This window comes from Empidonax traillii, unplaced genomic scaffold, assembly GCF_003031625.1.
Source record: "Empidonax traillii isolate 1590-97213 ecotype Southwest subspecies unplaced genomic scaffold, ASM303162v1 scaffold111:size2041728, whole genome shotgun sequence".
Classification (NCBI taxonomy): domain Eukaryota; kingdom Metazoa; phylum Chordata; class Aves; order Passeriformes; family Tyrannidae; genus Empidonax; species Empidonax traillii.
Genome location: NW_020955304.1, coordinates 1,412,804 through 1,434,440, shown reverse-complemented (window position 1 = coordinate 1,434,440; position 21,637 = coordinate 1,412,804). Strand labels below are relative to the sequence as shown.

At 52.5% G+C, this 21,637-nt stretch overlaps 1 protein-coding gene across 3 annotated transcripts; it reads left to right on the top strand.

The window, feature by feature from the left end:
* The first annotated feature begins 1,111 nt into the window (after positions 1 to 1,111).
* On the top strand, positions 1,112 to 21,103 carry FAM234A (family with sequence similarity 234 member A). 3 transcript variants are annotated; one of them, XM_027882739.1, is made up of 12 exons: positions 1,112 to 1,147; positions 6,721 to 7,032; positions 8,105 to 8,221; positions 8,418 to 8,606; positions 12,096 to 12,226; positions 15,124 to 15,253; positions 15,705 to 15,843; positions 16,115 to 16,255; positions 16,610 to 16,688; positions 17,111 to 17,263; positions 18,120 to 18,222; positions 18,355 to 21,103. In XM_027882739.1, the coding sequence occupies exons 2-12, from the start codon at positions 6,768 to 6,770 to the stop codon at positions 18,564 to 18,566; spliced, it is 1,659 nt and encodes a 552-aa protein (XP_027738540.1). In that variant the 5' UTR covers positions 1,112 to 1,147; positions 6,721 to 6,767; the 3' UTR covers positions 18,567 to 21,103. The 3 variants fall into 3 exon arrangements, with proteins under 3 accessions (XP_027738540.1, XP_027738541.1, XP_027738539.1); XM_027882740.1 differs by lacking the exon at positions 1,112 to 1,147 and adding an exon at positions 3,080 to 3,816 and having other exon boundaries at positions 6,729 to 7,032; XM_027882738.1 differs by lacking the exon at positions 1,112 to 1,147 and adding an exon at positions 4,766 to 5,145 and having other exon boundaries at positions 6,727 to 7,032.
* The last annotated feature ends 534 nt before the right edge of the window (positions 21,104 to 21,637 follow it).

The following is a 21,637-nucleotide window of genomic DNA, read 5'->3' as shown; positions in this document are numbered from 1 at the left end:
CTGAGCTGCCCTGACCTTTGTAACGCTTTAGCCCTTCCCAAAAGCCCTCCCTGACCTTCTGTGAGCACACCAGTAGTGCTGGTCCTCACTTTATTCTATTTTTCCTTCTGTTTGTATATGTCAAAAGAATATCCCGATTTTTTTGGTTTTTGTTTTTTAATCCCTTTTAGCGCTTAGCAACCCCATTTTTATGTCTCCAGCTCTCCAACCTGAGAGTTGCCTCAGTTGTCCAGCTGAGGCAAGGCAGGTAAAATTTGGCTCTGATTTATTCTGAAAGCTGTGAGGGTGACCAGATCAGCTGGACATGGGCTCGGGTCTGGTTTTAGTCCCTTGACAGGTCAGACAGTGAGCGTAAGCAAAGCAGTGGGAGACCCGGGCTGGTTTCATCTGCCTGTTTACTGTGCACTCTGCAGCCAGAGCTTGCCCTGGGGGCCTTTGTGACGCGCAGCCCCGAGCTTGGTGAGTTCCCGAGGCCAGGGAGCAGAAGGGGGCGGGGGTGCCCCGGCTGGAGCTGTCCCAGCGCCCGCCCGGGTCTGTGCCCCACCAGGGCTGGCTGTGCCAGCCCCAGCCAGGCTCGGCGTTCTGTGGCAGTTGTGCGAGTGAAGCCCTTGTGTCCCGCCGAGCCGGGCGCTGCTCATTAGCCGGGCGGGGCGGTTAATTACACCCCTTAATTGCCGTTCCCGGGGCGTCCCATCGATGCTGTACGGGCCCGCCCGGCATTCCCCTTCCCCTCCTCCTCCTCCTCCTCCTCCTCCTCCATACGCGGCTCCCCGGTGTCAGTCCCCCGTGCATGCCCCCCTCCCTCCCTCTCCCCGGGTCCGTTTTTACACCGAATTCTGCGGTTTCACGTGTTGTTTTTTGTAACCTGCGCTCGCGTGGGGGGGGTGGGTGGGTGTGGGGATGGGGGGGGGGGCCGGGCGGCGGGCGCGCTCTCGGGGGTGCGCTGTGTACGCGCCTGTCGCTGTTGCCGCCGCGGTTTGATGGTGAGCGCATTAAAGCTGTGTGTTTGTGGCTCCCCCGCTGCTGCCCCGACTCGTTTGTTGTCGCGGGGGCCGAGCCGGCCCCGCCATGGCGGAACGGCCGCCCCGCGGCGCGGCGTCACTTCCGCCGGGCGGCGGGCGATGGAGGCGGAAGTGACGGCGGCGGCGGCGGAGGGTGAGTGAGAGCGGGGCGGGGACGGGCCGGGGGCACCGGGCGGGCTGAGCCCCGGGGTGGGGGGAGCACCGAGCCGCCCCCCGGGCCAGGGGACCTCTCGTTGGGCCGGGCCGGCGGGACCCCCTGGGTGTCATTGACATGGGGGACCCCACGGCTGCCAGTGCCTCCAATAGCGCTTGGCCGAGCCCTGGTGCCTTCCCCGCTGAGCCGGAGGGGTTCCAGCTCAAGAGGTTTCCCAGAAGCACAGTGAGAAGCCTGGGACAGAATTTAATCTCTGCTTCCCAAGCCCGGGCCCTGCCGAGGTCGTTTGCCCCATTTTCGCCGTGTTGGCGGCTGCGGGAGGTGCTTGTTGCAGCACCTGGGGCTGTGCTTCAGTCAACCAGATACGAGAGACAGCTCAGCTCTGCGGGGCTCGGCACACCTGGAGCCTCCTCACAGGGTTAAACTCCTGTTCCTCTCTCCCTCAGCACCCCACGAGCCTGGGCTGCACAAAGAAAAATGCTTTAGTGTGTTCAACTCTGACCTCATTTCCAGCGGTTTTTTCCCCTTTATTTTGTAAGGCAGGAGCCTCTTGCATAACTGCTGGGAGTGAGGGGGCAGCCTGGCCTGCAGTGGGGGGAAATGCAGCCCTGCCCTGCACCAGGGCAGAACTGGGCCGTGTTGGAGGGGCTGTGGAGGCTCCCCAGGGATGGATATCAGGAGTGGGGGGGGAATGGCTTGGAGTGAGCTTTGCTCTGTGTATGTGTGCAAGGGAGGAAAGGGAAAATTCCATTTCTTGGTGGGGGAAAGAGGTTTCCCTTGGGAAGTGGTTGACAAGGACAACAGGGCTGGGAGAAGGATGTTGTTTCATAGAATCACAGACTGGTTTGTGTTGGGAGGGACCTTAAAGCCCATCCAGTGCCACCCCCTGCCATGGGCAGGGACACCTTCCACCAGCCCAGGTTGCTCCAAGCCCCGTCCAACCTGGCCTTGGACACTCCCAGGGCTGGGGCAGCCACAGCTTCTCTGGGCACCCTGTGTCAGGGCCTGCCCACCCTCCCAGGGAAGAAATGTCTCTGAGTGAGGTGGGAGGTCTCTTGGAGAGGTGGGGTTGTCTCTGGATGAGGTTGGAGTGTCTCTGGCATAGGAGGTTCAAACACCTGCTACCCTGGGGTTGTTTCAAGGGATTTGCAGCAGTCAGTGAGGGTGAGTGGCTTGGATCCAGTGGAGGTTCTAAGCCCTGGGACGATAAATGATTGGTGTTTGTGCAGCTCAGTTGTTGTTACTGGCCTGACCTGTAATCAGTTCCACACAGCTTTAGTGCTGTTCTTCATCTGAAGAGTTTTGATCTTCCCATTGCTCTCATGGAAGAAGCACTGGATCATGTTTTGCTCTTCCCTAAACTGAGTTTCTGTGTTTCTGACTCTAGTGAAAACTGCCCTGGGGAAGAGGAGTTCTCTGCTACAAATGCCAAGTGTATCCCATTCCAGGGTGGCTGTGCTCTGGAGGAGTTTCTCATTCCCTTGCTATGGGGGCTCTGGGTCTGTGTCTGTGCCCAAGTGTCATTTTGGAAGAGCCTGATATTTGGAGGAGACCTGTGTTAACAGAGCAAAACAGCAAGAGTGAAGGGAGGGGAAAGGACAATTCCAGCAGGAGAACCACAAAATCCCTGAATGAGTTGGAAGGGACCTTAAAGCCCATCCCATAGCAGGGACACCTTCCACTAGACCAGGTTGTTCAGAGCTCTATCCAACCTGGCCTTGAAGACTTCCAGGGTTGGGACAGCCACAGTTTCTCAGGGCAACCTGTATCGGGCCCTCACCACCCTCTTTGGTGGGGTTTGGGTCCTTACAAAGGCTGCAGAGACACGACAGGAACAGAATCCCCTGGAGTCAGACGGTGCAGGTGACTCAGCAGAGCGATGAGCTCGAGTGCAGGGGGCACAGCCTGAGTGTCCTTTGGGAAGGAAAATCTCATATGGGGGAGCCTTATGTGTTATTTCCTCTTGTCTGGACCCTGATCTAAGTGGGGCTGCAGGAAAGGGAACGAATGACCCCACACTGAGTGTCACAGCAGGTGACTGCCTGGCGGGTTTGCTGCAGTGCCACGCTGTGCATGGGATCAAAACCCAGTTGTCAGCTCGTGGAAAACAGCTGTGATGGGAATGCTGGTTCTTCCTCAGAGCAAAACTTGGCTCTTCTGTCATTACTGATTGCAGCTTGGGGCTTACAGCACTTTCAGGTTGACAGGAAGGGAACCTGCCAGGTGCTTGAAACAAACAAACAAGCAGAGCAAAACCAGCCAAATGCTGTGTTTGTGTTCCTAAAATGGCCAGTCAGAACCTGATTTCATCATTCTGTGGAAGACAGAAACGTGTTGAATATCAAATCTAAATTAGGAGTTTTCCAGGAAGAATGTCTGGTGACATTACAGATACTGTGTTTTGGTGTTTTATGGGTGGAAAATGAGTTCAACCTTCCATCACACTGATTCTTCAATGGTTTCTGTCACCAGCCTTCACCCACCTGACCGTGGTGTGGTTCTCTGTGCTCGTCAGGCACTTCTGCCTGACTGGTAATGGTGGTTTAGCTGCACAAGTGTCCCTGGTCTGGTTCAGATCAGATCTGTAAATCTGTGCTGTGGCTTCAGCAGAAGGGGTTGGTCGGTCCCCCATGAAGGTGAGTAAAGCTGTGTTTGTCCTGAGCACGGTGGTGTTACTGTGGGACAGGAAAGGTTGTTTATTCCCCTCAGCTTTGGTCAGGGTTTGCTCCTAGCTCATCCCATGGCTGGAATAATCAGCCTTCAGAGTTTGTGGAGGGGCTGGAGCCCTGTCTGAGATGCAGGTCCTGGCTGTGCTCCCTTGGTTCAGTTCAGGTCTGTCACACGTGCTTTCTAAATATTTCCCTTTCTACCAAAGTCCTTCTGCCGTCAGGGAGCAGGTGCTGGCTGTGAGAGGTGCAGCAGTGTGGGGATCCTGTCACTGCTCGTTCCCCCACGAGGTGCCTGGGCCAGTTAAACCTCCCGGGGAGTTATTTTGTGTCCTTTTATCAAGCGAGGAGACAAAATGTCGGCTGCTGGAGGGCAGTGAAACCATCTCAAATGCACACTATCATTTTCTGCTTGTCTTCAATTAAACTGATTACCAGAGCTCTCTGTTGCTCGGCGCTCAGGCCCTTCCACAGGCTGCCAGCGTGTACTTTGGCAGCGGCGGGCGATGGGATTTCCTGCATTGTTTGAATCTCTGCCACTGACCTTCGTGGTCCTTGTTCTGGCACCGCCTCTGCTCTGGCAGGGGTGCAAAGGGCATTATTGAAACCCTGAAAGGAAAGGGAGAGAATTGCTTTAAAGGCATCGAGGGCTCTTTGTACTCGGTGGCTCCTGGGGTCATTGCTGCAAAAGGAAGGGGAATTGCTGGGGTTTTGGGATAATTACTGCTTTTTTCATTGTTCTCATCCCACTCTAGATGACAATGGTGTGATTTGCAGTGAGTCATAAAAATAGGGCTTCCGTGCAGCCCTTCTCTGGTGTCGATTTTGGCTGAGGGGGGAGAAGCCTGGTTGTCATTCCTCTTGGGAAGTGTCGTAGGTGCTGGAAGTGCTCAGCTGTGCCCTGGGGCTTTCCCAGCTCCGTACTGGGGGGGCTCTGCTGGAGAGGCCAGCAGAGTTGTGCTGGAGCCCTCTTGCAGCCCGTGCTGTGGGCACTGGTTTTGAGAAGATCCACCTGGAGGGACACCCAGAGCCATCTGCCTCATCCCACGGGAGGTCACAGAACCCGCTCCTGCCTCCGCCCCCATCGCTGCGGCCGCGGCTGCTCTGTGATGGTAAATCATTTGCTCAGCCTCCGCCTGGAGCCTTGTACCTTGAACCTGCTGAAGGTCTGGTGCAGGAACAGAGCTGTGCTCAGCTCTGCAAAGGCTGATTGCGTGGCTCTGTGTTCTTCCCCTTTCCATCTGGAGCCTTCCTGCCCCTGTCAGGTGCCTGCAGCTGGTCTGGAAACAGCCTCGTGAAGGTGTCCCTGGTGTGGCTGGTACGGATGAGAAGGGCAGATCTTTGGAATAAGCTACAACTTCTGCATTATTGATTCACCTGCATGGTATTGTGCAGGTTGGATTAAATTATCTGTAGTGTGAGCCTGTACCTGATGTCATGGAATAAATGCCAGAGTGCTCGGGTTGGAGTAAGTGCTTTGCAGCTCTGGCCTTATAAGTCCAGCAGGCTCTGGGGTTTGTTAAAGGGTTGACAGGGGTGCCAAGTTGTCCCACTGGTCCTGTACCTCACCCCCTGCATTGCCATAGGTCCGTCTCCTCTGCCATTTGTACCCAGAAGGGAAGAGGCCTCTGTGTGGGACAGGGACAACCTGGGGAGCCACAGCTGCCTGAAGGAGCTTGGCCTCCCAGGGTGACTCATCTTGTGTTTCACTGGACCTGTAAATGAACTCGGGCACGAAACATGAGATGCAACAAGCCCAGTTGCTGTTGGAGCTGAAAGCCCATGCTCTCTGTGCTGTGTTAGTGCTGAGTTTGGGCTCTTTTCTGCTGGGGAAGTAAAAGGCTCCAGTGGACGATCCAGGCACGTGACTGCTGGGCACGGTCATGGAAAATTGGCTCGGTTGTCGTGTTTATTTGCTCTGATATAACTTTTCATAACACCGCCATGCAGCTTTTTCCGAGCCCACTGGAATGTGTTATTCTTTATTTCTTCCCTTCTGCTGTTTTTTTTGAAGAAGCTCTGTCAGAGAATCTGTGTGTAACATTGATTTTTATTGTTGTTGTGGGTAATGAGGTACAACCTTCTCCAGCAGAGTAGCGCTCTTTTTTTCCCCCTTTTTATAGCAAATTAGCACAGAACCCCTCTGTTTCTTGTAGCTGTAGCTCAAGGTTATGATTTATAGCAGGAGAAACTAAAATAGCAGTTGTTAGCTCTTCCAGTCTGATGAAATCAAATTTACCTGACTTTAGTCTCAACTCCTGCCTTGTTTTTTCCCCGGGGAGGGAAGTCATCACTCTCTTGCCTTCTGCAGGGCTGGGTTGCTGAACTTATCCAGTGTTTTCTCATCTGAGAAGCTATTGAATAGCTTTGGTTTGCTCCTATACAGAATATGCTGGTATTTGTTTCCCTCTCTCTCCCCTGGAGCAGCTCAAGTGCATATTACAGTAGGGAACAGCCTTACGTTGGGATAGAAAGGTCACAAGTGTTTCCTTTCACCGCTCCGGCTGGGAGTCAGGCTGGCATGCATGGGAGGTGGCAAGAAGTCTTTGCAGCAAAAGGAGCTTTTGGGGTGTTTTTCTGGAGGGGGACCTATAGACCAGTCAGTGCTTTCTGCGTGGGGTCTGTAGCCTCCTTTGTCCGGCTCTGGCACAGCTGATTCCCTCCTCTGAAGAAGAATTAGTGCTATTCCTGCATCCCACAGTCCCATTGCTCCGTGTGGGAGACCTCCAGCACCAGCAGCTCTGTGACAATACCCTGGTTTGCTCACCTCCCAGTACGTTTCCAACGTGACTATCAGGTAGTAACAAGAACATTTTAATGGATTTTTTTTTTTAATACATTCCAGATCTTATTTTAACTCCTCTGCCCACTGTTGCAGGGGTGAAGGGGGGTGAAGGCTGTTTGAATACCCATGAATGAGCTGTGATGGATAACAAAGATTCAGAAGCTGAGATCCACCCTCTGAAGACTGAGGATGCCAAAGCTCAGGAGAACCACGAGAACTCCGTGGAGAGGAGGATCATCAGCAAGCAGACGGCGGGGCTGTCCCGGCTGTCCCGCTGGCGCACGGCCGCCTTCTTCGTCTCCCTCTTCCTCTGCCTGGTCATTGTCTTTGCTTTCTCCTTTATCATCCCTTGCCCAGAGAGGCCAGTGTCAGAGAGAACGTGGTTCCAAAGCTACAACAACGCGGGTGAGTTTGCTGTGGCACAATAAATACTTACCAAGAGTCCTCTGCCACGAATTTGGGTTGTTGGACCTCCACCTAAGCACGACGTGGAGCCAGACCTGCAGGAGTGCTGCCCTTGGGAGCCTGAGCTCTGAATACCTGACCTGGATAAGCAGTGGCCTGGCATAATTGGAGTGGCCTTCCAGGAGGTGTTTACAGGAGCTAGTGGAGAAATTAGATGCTGCTCTGAAGCACTGACAGAGGTAGCAGGCTGGCCTCATTTGTTAAAAAAAAAAAAAAAAAAAAAGGGGAAGGGTATCTGGGAATGAGTCTCTGTTGAAGTTTGCTCTGTAAAAATGTTCCCTGGAAGTCTGAGCTGAAGTTGGAGACAATTAGGCATTTTTTTTCCTCTGTCACTATGACTTTCTCCCTTTTCCCCATGACCAACAGGAAAGAGGAGAAGAAGAAAAGAAGAATTCCATCTTGTTGTTTTTATAAATTGCCTTATAGCTGCTACAGCTATTTTTATTCTAGTTGCTTTGGTTGGCTCTTCAGCCTTGGTCCTGCTCCCCAGTGGCTCAGCACTGGCTTCTGGGAGAGCTGTTCTTTAATCTTGTGTGCAGGATGTGCTGGAAATGCAGAGACAGTGCTCACAGCAGGGACTGAGCTGTGTGTGGTGCTGCAGACATCCCAGGTGCCGCTGCTCTGAGCTCAGGAGACCTGCTTTTAGCTGAGAGGGAGAAAGATGGAATATCTGGGTTTTCTGGGTGGGATTTTTATGCTTCAAGAATAGCAACCCCACACCAAGACCGGAGCTGTTCTTAGTTCAGCGTGGTTCAAATTCTGGCTGCTTGGCTATAAAAATAGACAAATCCACGGGGGGATAGCAAATTTAAAAAATCCTTTGGCAGTAACTTCCTGTCCTTGGTGCTCGTGTATGTGGCATTTTTTTGATACAAAATCCAATTTGTCCTAATGTTACACTGCCTGACATGGAGGCAGTGAGTAGGTCTCTAGGAATTTGTGTTTTGCTCCAGCCAGCTCTGCTGTGGGCTGAGGAAATGCTCACCAGAGCCTGGCTTGTGGTCTCTTACAGTGGCCTACCGGTTCCTTGCTTTGGGAGATGTGAACGAAGACAAAGTGCAAGACGTCCTCTTTGTTTTCAAAGCCAGCAACGGCAGCAGCAGCTTCAACAGCTCTTGCCTGGATGAAGGTAGCTGATTCAGGGACAGAAAGCCTTGTAGTGAGGGCTGCCCTGTCTCTTTTAGTTCTAAGTAGTGAGAGCCTGGGAGATAAAACTGGGTGAGCTGGGTGGGGAGAGGAGCTGGGTGAGTCCCAGCCCCGGGGGGCGGGTGCGGGGCAGCAAAGGTGGTGCAGGTAGAGCTCCCTCTGACATCTCTTCTCCTCAGGGCTGCCTTCTCCCTGTGCCTTTGTTGCTGCCCTGTCTGGCACGAACGGCAGGGCTCTCTGGGAGAGTCCTGCAGCCCAGGATGTGGAGTGGATGGAGTGTGGCATCCAGCAGCTCGGCGGGGCGGGGGCCCCGGGGTGCCTGGTGGTGGGCAAGCCAGTGGCCCTGACAGCCCTTGACCTGCAGACAGGTGAGTGTGGGCAGGCTCCTGCTGCCAGCCAGGGGGCAGGGCCCTGGCAGTGTGACATGACAGGTACATGAACAGAGGCCACTGAGTGTTTAATGACTTGAACACCTCGCCAGAGCCTCGTTTGCTGGGTGTGGAGGAGCTCTCTCAGCCTCGCCGTTCCAAAGGTTGGGCTCTGTGCTGGGGGTTTGTGCCAACCAGTGTTTCATAAGACCAGCCTTCCAACAGCTTTCTAAGCAGGAGGAGCAGTCAGTAGCTGTGAATGTTGCTTTACACTCCCAGGGGCTGGACACGCACCTGCACCTGCAGCCTTTCCCAGTTATTTGTGTGTGTTGTGCCAGAACCGCCTGCAGTGGGAAGAGGAGTGGGAGTTCCAGGGGTTTGTGATTTTCAAGTCATCAAGGAGAGCACTTAGATAAGTACTTGCCAACCTGTGTCAGCAGTCCAGGGTTTTACCTGGAAAGGTTACTTCCTTTCTGAGCCCAGAGATGGAGAAATTCCTCATCATCTTGCCCAACATCTTGCCTAACACCTCCTCGGTGTAAGGAGTGTCGATTGCTCTAGGAGCAACGATCATCTGCTGCACCTTGAACCTTCCTTGCTGATGAAGCCTAAAATACATTTCCATTTTGGGGATCACTGTTTCAAAGGTCTGAACAGTGCATGTTCTCCCTAGGATCCCATTTTCTGTATCTGGTATTGAAACCCTCACAGCCTTTTTTCTGAAAATCGTGAGAGAGAAAAAGCAAGAGGTACCAGTGGAGATACCTTAGCACTGTTTCTCTCATGTGCAGGCCTTAGCACAGGTTATTTTTAGACTATTAATGAAGTAGTTGCTTTCAGGTCAAAGTGGAAAGAGTTGGCTGCTGAGCCAAAGGCATGGAACTAAAGACAGCCATAAAGAAGCAGCACAAGCACGGAGAGAAGGAGCCAGGCTAAGCTACAGGTCACAGCCATACAGTAAAGAAAACATTCCATAGATAACTTAAAAGCAAGAGAGGAAAAAATGCTTCAGATAGAGAGGTGGATAACCCAGAAGTTTACGTATTTGATGCCTTTTTGCTGTTAAGTAGGTTAAAAGCAGTTTCTGAGCGTGGTTGACTTTTACTGGGGGTTAGGAGGGCAGAGTAGAATAAAATGTATTTAAATAGGCTAAATGTATTCAAAGAGGCAGAGTCTGACTTACATCACTGTGTGCTAAAAACAGTAGCCAGCACAATCTTTAGCTGTTAATGATTCATCATGGTGGAGGATTTGATGAGATTCCAGGGCTCTCAGGCTGTCTAGCCCCTGCCTGTAGGAAGATTGAAGTAGAGATAGGCAGATTATCATCTGAAAGTGTCTGATGTGGTTTTGATCATTCAATGCTGATAAAGTTAGTGTTCTGTCAATTCAAGCTGTGTTAAGCCCTGCTTTCTTCATTGCCAGAAGAAGTGACCTGAGCAAACAAGAAGGGAAGTGTAGGAGTGCAAGCTGCTGTTTGTGTGGGATGTCTGACATTCCTGCATGTTTATCTTGCCAGCAAACTGGGACACAAGAGCTTAAGATTAACTGTTCCAGGTCAAAGCAAAAGTCTTTGTAGCTGTGTATTCCCTCTCTGCGAGGGCCAGCAGCAGAGTCTTGAGGAAGAGGATGGGAGTGAGTGTTTTGTTACACCTTCTCTCTTCACCTGATCCTCCAGCAGCCTGCACTGTGAGCCCTGTGGTGAGCTGCTGTAAAAGCAGTGTGTTGCAGTTTTTACTGCAACAGTAAAAACTTCAGTCTTTACTTTATAGTGTTTACTGTGTTGCAGTGAAAGATTTGGTTAGCTCTGGTCTCCTGAGGGATGTGGCAGAAAAAGCAGCACAATGATCAGATGTGTGGAATTGCTTCTGTGTGAGGAATCACAGAACTCCAGCCTGGAGAATGTCTGCCAGGGAGAAAAGTCTCTGTGTCCTCTGCAGCTGCTTGAAGTGAGAGCTGAACTCAGTTTATCTAAGTTCCAATTTTATTACTCCTTCCAGACAAAAACAACCCCAACCCTTTCACCCAGGTTAGATTTGCAGTCTAGGCACTTGTCTAATTTCCATCTTGGCTCCTCTTGCTGTGCCTCTGCTGTGACCTCGGGCTCTGAGGAAGCACCACAGCACTCAAGGTGTCAGACAGGATTGTCCCATCTCCCGGTGATGGAGCAGGAGGGGACTGGTTTCACAATTCCTGCTCTTTGGGTGTTGGGTTAGAGCATGAAAAGCTTCTCAAGTGCTTGGAGCTGAACCTGTCTCACTGCTCCCTGTTTCTGTTAAGTCAGGCTGTTCTTTTAAGAGGCTGAGATGCTTTCTCCCAGACTACTTTCTGACCAACAGAGATTAGAGCTTTATGCATTAGCAGGTGAATTCCATCAGCCTGGTCTGTCTTTGGTATCTTTGGACTGTGCTGAATCTGGGATGTTGTAAATTAAAACTTCAGTTCTCTCCTTCCTCTGACTGCTTGGTGTCTTCAGGGGCAGAATTCTTTGCCTTCCCATGATTTCCTAGGAAATCTGCTCTCCTCTACTTCACATCTGTTGTCATAGCAACAAATCCAAGTGGTTTTTTTGTGTCTTGCATTAAAAGCTTTGGAGGAATCCTACTGGAAATACATCCTGCCTTAAATTATTGCAGACAGCTTCAGGTAGTAATTCCTTGGCCTTCAGTCCAGCTGCCTTCCCGATAAAGAGCAGATGATTACTGTGCATTCCTGACAGGATAATTGCTGTGTAAAGGGAGGGTCAGCATTTCCCCTCTGGGCACCTTATAAGACACTGGAGTGTTCCTTAAAACCCCCCCAGCAGTGTCCTCCTCACCAGATTCCATTGGAGATTCCACTGGGCAATGACTGGAAAGTGGCCAACAGCCTCTGAGAGAGTGGATGGAGTGGAACCACTCAACTGTTCTGGAGCTGTTGAAGAGAAACCAACCTCCACCTCCCCCATTTTTTTTTAAAAAAAACAAAGCTTTTCTACCTCAGTTTACAAACAAGTTTGTGTTCTTCCAATGGGGGAGAGGTGGGATGTGGCCTGAGACCTGGCTGGTCATGTCAGCATGGAACAGCTGCAGGAGGCAAGTTGCAGCAAAAAAAGGTTTTGCCAGGAAGAGATGCAACACTGTGGTCAGAATTCGGCTGCTTCATGGTCTAAAAAATATCTGTGCAGATTTAGGTGCAGAGCAGCAGGGATTTAGATCCCAGCAAAGGATTCTCCATGCCATGAACGTGCTGGGAAGCTTGTTAATCTAAGGCACAAAAGGAAAGCAAGCAGTTCTTTGTGCCAGGGTTTTGGGTGCATTCCTGCAGGCAGGTGGGGTTACTTTCCAGTGGAAGATGAAATTGTGGATACTGGGATTCATTGGGAATGCAGAAATGCAAGGAAGCACCCCATGATGAGCATAAATGTGGCTGGTTGGTGGTGCTGTTGGGCTGGAACAGGAGCATTCAGCCTAAAGTGCCTCTCAGTGACTGTTTCACACTGTCTTCTAGGGGAGGTTCAGTGGAGACAGTCCAGTGACTTTGGAGCTAATTACACTCTGCTGACTCCTGTGTCAGTGATCCCAGATGTGGATAATGATGGAGTGCAGGACCTGGTAATCTTCATTGCTACAGGAAAGAAGGTATGTCCCCCTGCAGCTCTGATAACCCCAGTGGCTGGACCACAGGGCATGGCAGGAATGCTGTTTATTTCCACCTTGTGGTCTAACAGGAAGTGTCCAGAAGCCTCTGATTTCTGTGGGTTTGGGGTGGGTTCTTTCTCACCCTCCAGAGATGTACTTGCAAATCGATGCAAGTGTTTTAAAGGTTTAAAAAAATAAAATAAATCAAAGAACTGGCCAGGAATCCCTCCCCCTGTTCAGTCTGCTCTCCTCACTGTATGTTCCTGGGCTGCCTGTGGAGAGAGCCTGGGCAAGATGAGCTTGCAGTTTTCTGCTTCTCTGCCCAGAGAAGTGGAAGTGAACAAATCCTGACAGCTTTGGCTCTTAGATCAAAGCACAGCTGACAGACAGTGCTTTTGTACCACCACTGCCCTTTTCTGATCCCTCCCCTCTCTCTGCCTGTGGTCTGCTTTTGCACTGCTCTCTTGCCAGTGTCACTGTGCTGGTTAATTCTGACCTGGGTTCATTCAGTGAAAGAGCTGCTGGTTCTGTTGTCTCTGTCCCCAGCATTGCTTTTCCCGTTTCTGAGAGGGGGAAAGTCGTGCAGCTGAGACTGTTTTTGTACCAAAATATCTGCATCTGTGATTGAGTGGCACAGCATTGTATGCATGCCCGGTCTGTCCTGTTCAAAGCACACAAGTTACAGTCTCCTGGGAGCAGTGGGAGCCCCATGTCCTCATGCCAGTCACAGAATCACAGATGGAAAAGACCTCCAAGATCGCCAAGTCCACCCTTTGCCCCATCCCCACCTTGTCCCCCAGTCCACTGAGTGCCACGTCCAGTCATTTCTTGGCCACCTCCAGGGATGGGGACTCCACCACCTCCCTGGGCAACCCCTCCCAGTGTGTAACAACCCTTTCAGTGAAGGAATTACTCCTAATAGCCTGGACCTCCCCTGGCACAGCTTGAGGCCGTTTCCTCTCACCCTGTCTCTTGTTCCCTGGGAGCAGAGCCCGCCTCTGGCTTCCCCCTCCTGTCAGGGATTAGTAGAGAGTAGAAGGGTCACTCCTGAGCCTCCTTTTTTCCAGGCTGAGCCCCCCCAGCTCCCTCAGCCGCTCCTGGTGCTCCAGCCCCTTCCCAACACTGTTCCCTTTTCTGAACATGCTCCAGCTTCTTTAATGGGGGGCCCAGAGTTGGACACAGGACTGGAGGTGTGACCTCAACAGTGCCGAGTACAGGGGACTGTCACTGCCCTGGTCCTGCTCGCCACTTAGGGGCTGGTATAAGCCAGGTGCCATTGGCCTTCTTGGCCAGTGTCTTCCATAAGAAAATAGGGTTTTGCTGTCTGAGGCATTGTTGTTGCCAGAATCATCAGAAATTCTATCCTCTCTGACTCCTACGGTTCTCTTCTGTTTCCTTTCCTCCTTGCTTTTGCTATCTCAGTTATCTCAAGACTTTTGTTTTTTTTTAATCTTAGCCAGCCAAGAAATGTTTGAATGTAGCCTCTGTTCTGCAAGACTGCCTTTTGATCTGTTTTCCATTTAAGCTCTCTAGCTATCTTGGTATGAAATCCCTTCCTCCCTCCGGACTTGGCAAGCATTCTGTCAACTTAAGGGAAAGTATGTTCTTTTTTGAGAAATCACACAAACTGTAGGGAGCTTGAGTGGTGCTGTGCAGCTTGGAAAGGGCAGCCTGGTCAGAAGAGAGATTCAGAACCAGAGTGAAGGAGCTTTGCTGCTATCAAGGGCTGAAGCTGAACGTTCCTGAAGGGGAAAGGGCTGTGAGCAATCTGTAGGGAAGGGTCTGTGTGCAGGGGGTTTAGATGGCAGCTTTTTCAGACAGCCTCATTGACCCCCTACCTGCTGCAAACTTCAGCACCAGTACACCCTGGAAAATCCAGTTTTCAGGATCTCCATCACCTCTGGCAGCTCACAGAGGGGTTGGGCAGTGCAGGGGGTGAGGTGGTGCGTGTTCTCTCTCCATGTGGGAACACATTTGGCTGTCACTTTGCCAGGGCAGCTGCTGGACCAGTGCTTGCCAGTAAAGGTGATCCTGGTCTACAAGAGCTGGTTTGTGTCTCCTCCCAGTGCAGGAGGCTGGGAACAGCTGCTCTCCCTCTCCAGTTGTGTTCTCATTCTCCTCAGCAAACTTTATCCCTTCATTCACCTGCCAGACTCTCCAGATTCACTTCAGGAGCAGCAGATTTCCTTCGCTCCCCCAGTGCATCCCTTTCAAGGAAGAGGGAAGGGTTCCTGCCTGACTCAGCATCTCTGTGGATGCTGTTTCTCTGAGCCTGATGTTTCTCTTTTCCCTAATGTGCATTGCTCTCCCCAGACTGTGACTGTTGCCCAGATCACATTTGAATCTGATCCTGATTTTAACCTTTATTCCCCTGGGTGAAATGTTTTTTAGTGGATTCTGTTACCCTGCACAAAGAATAGAAAGAGAAAGAAACCTATCAGCTCTTTTATCCCCTTGGACTTTACGTCAGCTTTAGGAGAAGTAGATTAGGGCACTTAAAACATTTAGCAGAGCTGCCATGTGAAGCCAAGTTTCCCCTGTGTCCATCTGGTGCTTTGTTTCTGCCTTTAGCTCCTCTCTCTCGTTGTCCCTGCTCAGTAGGCTCGAATGGATCTTCACTGTCCCTAGCAGAGCTGGGGCTGCTGTTCAGCAGTCCTTGTCTGCAGGGAAGGTGGGTGGCAGAGGCAGCAAAATCTCAGGGTAAAGTGGCTGTGCTGGAATTGCCTTTCAAACCTGCAAAATTATTTACAGCAGAGGGGTCACCAAACTCATGCCCACTCCTCCAAAACCAGGGAGAGACTTCCCGTCCCAGCCTGTGCTGCTCCCATTGAGCTGCTGTTCAGTATCAGTTTTAACCTTGTCGTTTTTTTGGTTTTTTTAATCCCTTCCCTGTGTAGATTAAGAGCTTCATCCATTCAGGAAAGAATGGCCAACAGATTGGCTCCACTGGCAGCCTGGCCATGGATGGGAGCGCTCGCTACATCAGGCTGAACCTGGGCTCCTCCCCCTACTTCCTTTTCTACACAGGTACAGTTCTGCCTGGGAATTCAGTCTGGAAGAGTGAAATCAGGATTGCTAAACGTTTTTTTGGCTGAGAGAGTGTTTTGCATTCCTAAAAGCCATGTGGTGCTTTCACCTGGCCAGAGAGCTGTTCAGGGCCAAGAGAAGGGAGGGCTTCTGCTTAAACTGTGGTTTATTACGTACTGTAGTGATTTTATTTAACAAATGTCAGGCATGTAAGGATTAAGCAGTCATTTATAGCAAATGATTACTGTGGAGCACTTGGATTACGAACAGATAAGATGTTGAAAGCATTCAATAGCAGGCTTGAATCTCGAAATACCACTACAACTCTATGATGCAAGCCCTAAAAATATAGTTTATCTGCCAGATCTGGAAAATCATAGAGTTCAGAGCAAGGGCAGGATAACTTATCTCATTCTTGCATTCTTTTTTTTTTTTTTTTTCTTTTGCACAGAAAACTCTCTCTATGCATATTCCCTGAAAGATCTGTACAGTGCAGCAACTGGGATGGAAACAAAACTTTCCAGCCTCCAGCAAGATCCTCAGTGGGAGAAGAACATTGACAGCACCACGCACCGCTTGTCCCTTCTCAGGTGTGAGGTTATTTTTTGGGGGCTGGTAGAGTTGGAGGGTGCTGGTGTTGCTGTCAGAGTGGGCTGCTGGGGCTTTGTTCTCTCCTGGCTACGTGGCTTTTGGACTAGGAACAAATCCAAAGCTCAGGAAGAGGGCTGGTGTTAATGGCCTTGTCGGGGGTTCGCAGAAAAACAGGGGAAGCAGGTTGGGGTCTCCTGTATGCATTTCCTGTGCAAGTCAAAAACCCAAAACCTCACAAGAAAGCCTAATGATTTCTCTGTCCTTGTTCAGCTCTGGAGGCTTTCGCTACCTGGCAAAAATTCCTGGGCAGTCACGGGACAACATCTTGGTTATAAGCTCAGAGATGGCCACGCTGATCAATGGAAAGAATCTCCAGACTTTGTGGACCCTCAATGTGTCCCGTGCTTTGAGGTACTGTTCCCACTGTGGGCTGGATGTGGCATTTCCAGGCTCCCAGCAACAGCAGTGTCCTGGCAGATGCTGATTTTGTTTGCCCGTGGTCATATCTGTGTTGTGTGCCCCTCTGCTACCAAATGTCAGGGGCTGCTTCAGAATGGAGGAGCCCAAAGCTCTGATCCCTCATTCTGTGCCTGCTGTGACGTGGCTGGGCTCAGGGTTGGGGTGGTACCAGGCTGACCCAACCTTGTAGCAGTCGAGTCTCTTACCAGGGCAGCTGTGGGAGGATGGAGGCTGCTTGGAAAGAGCAAGGTGTGCCCAAGCCATGGGGGTGGGTTCTGATCTCTCCCTTCTCTTTCTGTCCCTCAGTGAGCCACTGCTCGGTTACTACAAACCTGATGTTCTTGGTGTTGTCCTGGAGAGTGAAATTGGACCCAACAAGAAGAAGGTTTGAAACCTCTTCCTTTTAACTTCACTTTTCTCTGTATTTCACAGCTCAGGCAGGCATTGAGTCAAGGACAGCTGGTGGGATGTGTTCCCTCTGGCTGATTTTAGGAGGCCTTAAGCTAGGAAAGGATCTCTTTCAACAGGTTATTGAAGCCAGCTCAGGCACTTTAATTCTCTTCTCAGCAAGAGGCTTCAATGACAGAACTTTGAACCCCTTGAAATAGCTGCAAAACTTGTGGCTTGAACGTGGCCCACCCCAGCTCTCACAGCCCTGTGATGCTCCACTTCAAGTATTTCCTCATCTTCCCGTCTGTCAGATACTTGTTCCCACAGACAGTGTGGGGAGAGACAGCTGACCTGACTTCTCTCTCGTGGCTTGTTAGATCCCTTTGTTACGAGTTCCTTTCCTTTCTTCCCTGCTAGGTGATGATTGTTGAGAGTGCATCTGGAGCAGTCCAGTGGGACCTGACTCTGAACTCGGGAGCAGAGAGTCCTGGGCCAGCCACGCTTTCCACTGCAGATCACCGGTCCACCTTCCTCATCTGGGGGGACTACGAGGAGCCAGGCAACGAGACAGTGAGTGCTGCTGCTGAGGGGCTGCTGTGCCCCAGACTTTGGGCCAGAGTTGGGTGGAGCTACTCCCTTCTCCCAGGTGGCATTCTCATCTGTCTGTGCCGCTGACACCCACACTGGGTGTGGGGTCTCTGCTGGAAGCAGCCAGAGCCCTGTGTGTGACCTGGCCTCTACTGGGTCCTCACAATGTCCATAGCAGTGTCCCTGCTAGCAGGTGGTGGCACCAACAGCTTTTGTCATCCTCAGGCTGGTTATGTAAAGAAAAGGAACCCGGTGGGTCTGTCAGCAAAGTCCCTGGGTGCCCAGAGCCCTGCCTTGGTGTGGCACTGTGAGTGAGGTGAGAGGCTGCTGCTGCTACCCTTGGAGTTGCTGCCATTTCTCTGGGAGCCTCCCATGGCAGCACTGCATGCAGTGATCTCCCGTGGCCATGTGAATATCCTCTCCCTGCCCCAGGCAGCCTCTGGCAGCCTCAGTGCACAGCTCAGCTGCTGCAGAGCCCTCCGGGGCAGTGACAGGCAGCGTTGGTGACAGGTTGTGTCTCAGAGCGTGCTGAAGCACAGCTGAGCCTCCTCTGCTTTCCTCGCTCACTCTGCCAGCCCTGAGGTAAAAATCTGTCTCCTGCCTGCAGCAGGCAGGCCAGCTATTTTCAGGAAGCTTGGGGTGAGGAGGAGAGCACTGAGCAGAAAGCAAAATCCCAGCACTAGTCCTGGTGACATCAGCCACCATGAGTTGGGCTGACATGGACAAGTGTCTGACTGGATGAATCCAGCCCAGCATGAGCAATAGCCAAGCCAGGTGCTGGTGTTGTCTCTGGGATAACGTGTGGGTCTGTGCCCTGATCTTGTGCTGTTGGTTGCAGAGATCCACAGCTCCCCTCCAGAAGCTGTACCTTTTCCACCCTTCCTACAATAACATCCTCTTGGAGCTGCGCAATAACACAGACCAAATAATTGCATTCAGTGGTAAGTCCTCTCCTTCCAGCCCTGCAGCAGGGAGCTGCAGGAGGACACTGGTCCCTCCTGGCCTCTCTGGGTGTGTGGTGTTGGGTCTGGGGGCAGAGAGACCTCAGGCTGGGCTTTCCCTGTGCGTTGCAGCCGCGCTGTTCGAGCGGAGCCGTCACGCCTGCTACGTCCTGCTGAGGGGCCCCCAGCCCAGCCAGGAGCCAGGGCCCGTGTCACTGATGAAGAGGAAGCTGAAGGAGGACGTGTCAGAGAGCAAAGTGATCTGGCTGAACCAGGTGGCCGTGGACAGCGAGGAGTACATCCGGAACCGCCTCTACAGGATGCGATTCCACAGCCGAGACTGAGCCCGCCCGGGGAGGGGGAGAGGCTGCCCGGGCCAGGCGTCTCCAGGCTGCCTCTGCTCTGCAGCCGTGCTCTCGACAAGCCCAGATCATGGAATCAGATGGGAAGCTGCCTTTCTCGACCTGCAAACCAAAGCGTGGCTGGCAGGGAAGCACCCCCAGTGTCAGGGGACACCCAGGCTGTGGGGGCAGCTGCTGGTGCATCCATCCCCAGAGCTGATGGGACTTCAGTGCTTGGCCACCACTGAGGTGTCGTCAGCTCGGGGAAGAGGGCTCTCCCCTCCATCCCTCTGTGCCCACAGAACTGTGCTGACTCAGGAGTGTGTCTGGAGGAAAACATGTGCTTGCTGGGGACGCTGGAGTGGATGATTTCTGGGGTGTTTGGAGCTCGATGTGTGGTGTTAGGTTTCCTTTCTGAGTCAGCTCTCCTGGCTGGGGGAGAGGTGCTTGGCTGCAGGTTGGTTTGCAATCACCCTCTCCTGGATTTGGGCCCTGCTTCAGTGGTGTTGGGGTGTGTGTAGTGCCCGACCCCAGTCCGTGGGGCTGGGGGTCACCTGGGCCAGCAGGGCACAGGTTAAAGTGTTCTACTTAGAAAATGGCCTTTTCTCCTAAGAACAGCCCCACATGCCCTACTCTGCAGTCACCAGCCTGCCTGTGTCTGTCTCCTCTGCTGCTTCCCTCCCAGCCAGGCTGTGCAGTGTTGGTGACACCGAAAGGGAGCTGGTCTCCCACCTGATGGATGCACAATGTTCCTCCCTGCCCTCAGTCTGATTATAGGTGATGAGGGATGCACCCTGAGCCCAGGGTGGCTGGTCCCTGGTGGTGCCAACACCACCTCTCCTGGTTTAAAGGAGTCAGAGGATCTAGGACTTCTTTTTTTTTCAGAGTAGAATTGCACTTTAACCTTTCCTGGGAGCTGGGATTGCTGCTCTGGGAAGCCCTGTACCCAAGTGGCAGTGCCAGCTCCTTGCTCATTCAGCCTTGCAGCTGCTGAGGAACCTTCTCCAAGCACTGTCCCCTCTGCCAGGAGGGGGGCAGGAGCTCCATGCTGCTTCCCTGCCCTGGGAATTGAAGTGATGCTGGGTGGGGATCCTCGGGTGCCTCTCTGCCCAGCCCAGTATCCTGGGGGATGGGACAGGTTGCTGTGAGGAGATGACATGTTCCTCCTGGAGATCTGTGTAGCATCAGGTGGGTGTTTGCTCTGCCCTGTCCTGGTGGGTGCCAGTGCAGGCTGTAGAAACAAGGCGCAGAGCCTGGAAAAGGGATTGAACTGCCTGCTTAGTCCTGAAGATAAAAATTAACCCTAAAAATAACCTCTCTCAGGCTCTGCAGTGCCTGGAGGGGGTTTGGCCAGTGCCTCCCTCCCCTGCTGAGTCTCACACTGGAGGATGTGCAGAAACACTGTAGGATGGGAAACTTAGTGCCAGGCTGTGCAGGGTCAGGCACTGGCTCTTCCCTTCAGCTGAGTCTGAATGTGCCACAGGGCAGCTGCTGTCACGTCTCATGGCACAGCTTCAGCCTTCCCAGCCTGACAGCCCAATGACCTGGGCTGCCTGGACAGTCACCTCCTGCTTCCAGCTGGCCTGGTGGCTGCCTAAAGGATGCCCTGGCTCCCTCTGCCCAGTGACCAATATCCCAGGCAGTCAAGAGAGCCAGTCCTGGGGCATCCAGGCTGTGCCAGGAAGCCAGGGATGCTCCCTGGAAAGCACACCACAATCTTCAAAGCACCCTGGGCTCAAAATAGTGAGTTTCCTTCTCTTCCTCTCTTCACAGCCTATTTTCTGAGGGAGTCTGGGGTCACAGGGAGGTTCCCCTGCTGTGTCCCCCAGCCGGGGTTGCCTCTTTGCTCAGCACCTGAGTCCTGGCAGCCCCACAGGTCCCTGTGCCAGCATTTCAGCCATAAGAGGCTCCAAGAGCCAGATTCAGGCTGCCCTTCAGCCAGCTGGGACAGGGCAGGAGTGTGGCTGCAGGTGCTGGGCAGGGAAACCCCAGGCTTGCATATCAGTCCAACCTGAGTGTTGGATGTGGATTGTATCCCACTGAGATTCCCCTGGCAGGGAGTGAGGTGCCTGGGCTGTATTCTCACCACACTCCCTCCTCTGATCCCTTTCCCATAGGCACACTGAATGTTCCTTCAGGAGAGCTGGATTTTCAGCTTTGGGGAGCTTTTCTGGCTTTAAGTTGTCCATTCATTAATGTTTCCAGGTACTTTTGGAAACGCAGATTTCCCTGTGGCAGCTCAACTAAATGCATCAGTGCCAAACCAGCACCTTCTTAACAAAACCAGTCCTTTCTCCAGCTTATTTTCCTGTGTAATTGTTTTTTTTTTTTTTTTCTGCAGTATTTCCTGAATGACTTTGTGCCTTGATTCAATGACCCAGCTGGGTGGCGATGGCGTATTATCACTGTGTTCTGTGTTGGTGTGGTTTTTAACACTGAGACTGTTTGATTTGGTTCTTTAACTTATTGCAAATTGTGCCGTACAGGACTCGCTCTAACCGGAATGGTTTCAATAAACCCTCTTTTGCATTGTTTGTAAACGGTGCCCTGCTTTGGTGTTGCAGCGGAGGTTACACGAGGCTGCTGGGATTTTGGCAGCCCTGTGCGTGACTCCTGAAGGCAGACCCCCCCCCTCCCCCCCTTTTTGGGAGGGATGCAGGTGTCCTGGTGATGCTTTTGTGGCTGAGGCGCTGCCCTGCCTCAGTGCCCAGGAAAAGGGCGGGAGCGTGTGGAGGGAGGCTGGAGTTAGATAACCAGGCTGGGCCAGCCCGTCCCTGCCCCCCGCCCGGGGCTCCGTGACCTGGTTTTACACCCCAGATTCCTGCTGCAGTCCATCAGCATGAAAAGCTCATGCCGGGGCTTGGATTTGGATCAAGCCGGAGGGAGACGCGTGGCAGGCGCTGTCTCCGGGAGCGCGGGACCATCTGTCGCTGCCCGGTGCCTGCCAGCCCCGGGCCCCATCCTGTGACCGAGGCTCCAGCAGCTCCCACTGCCCCCGGGCCCCTGTGCCTGCCCCAGCACTGAGCTCAGAATGCCCCCTGCTCCACGCCAGGGATCCCAGGCTCTGTAGCAGG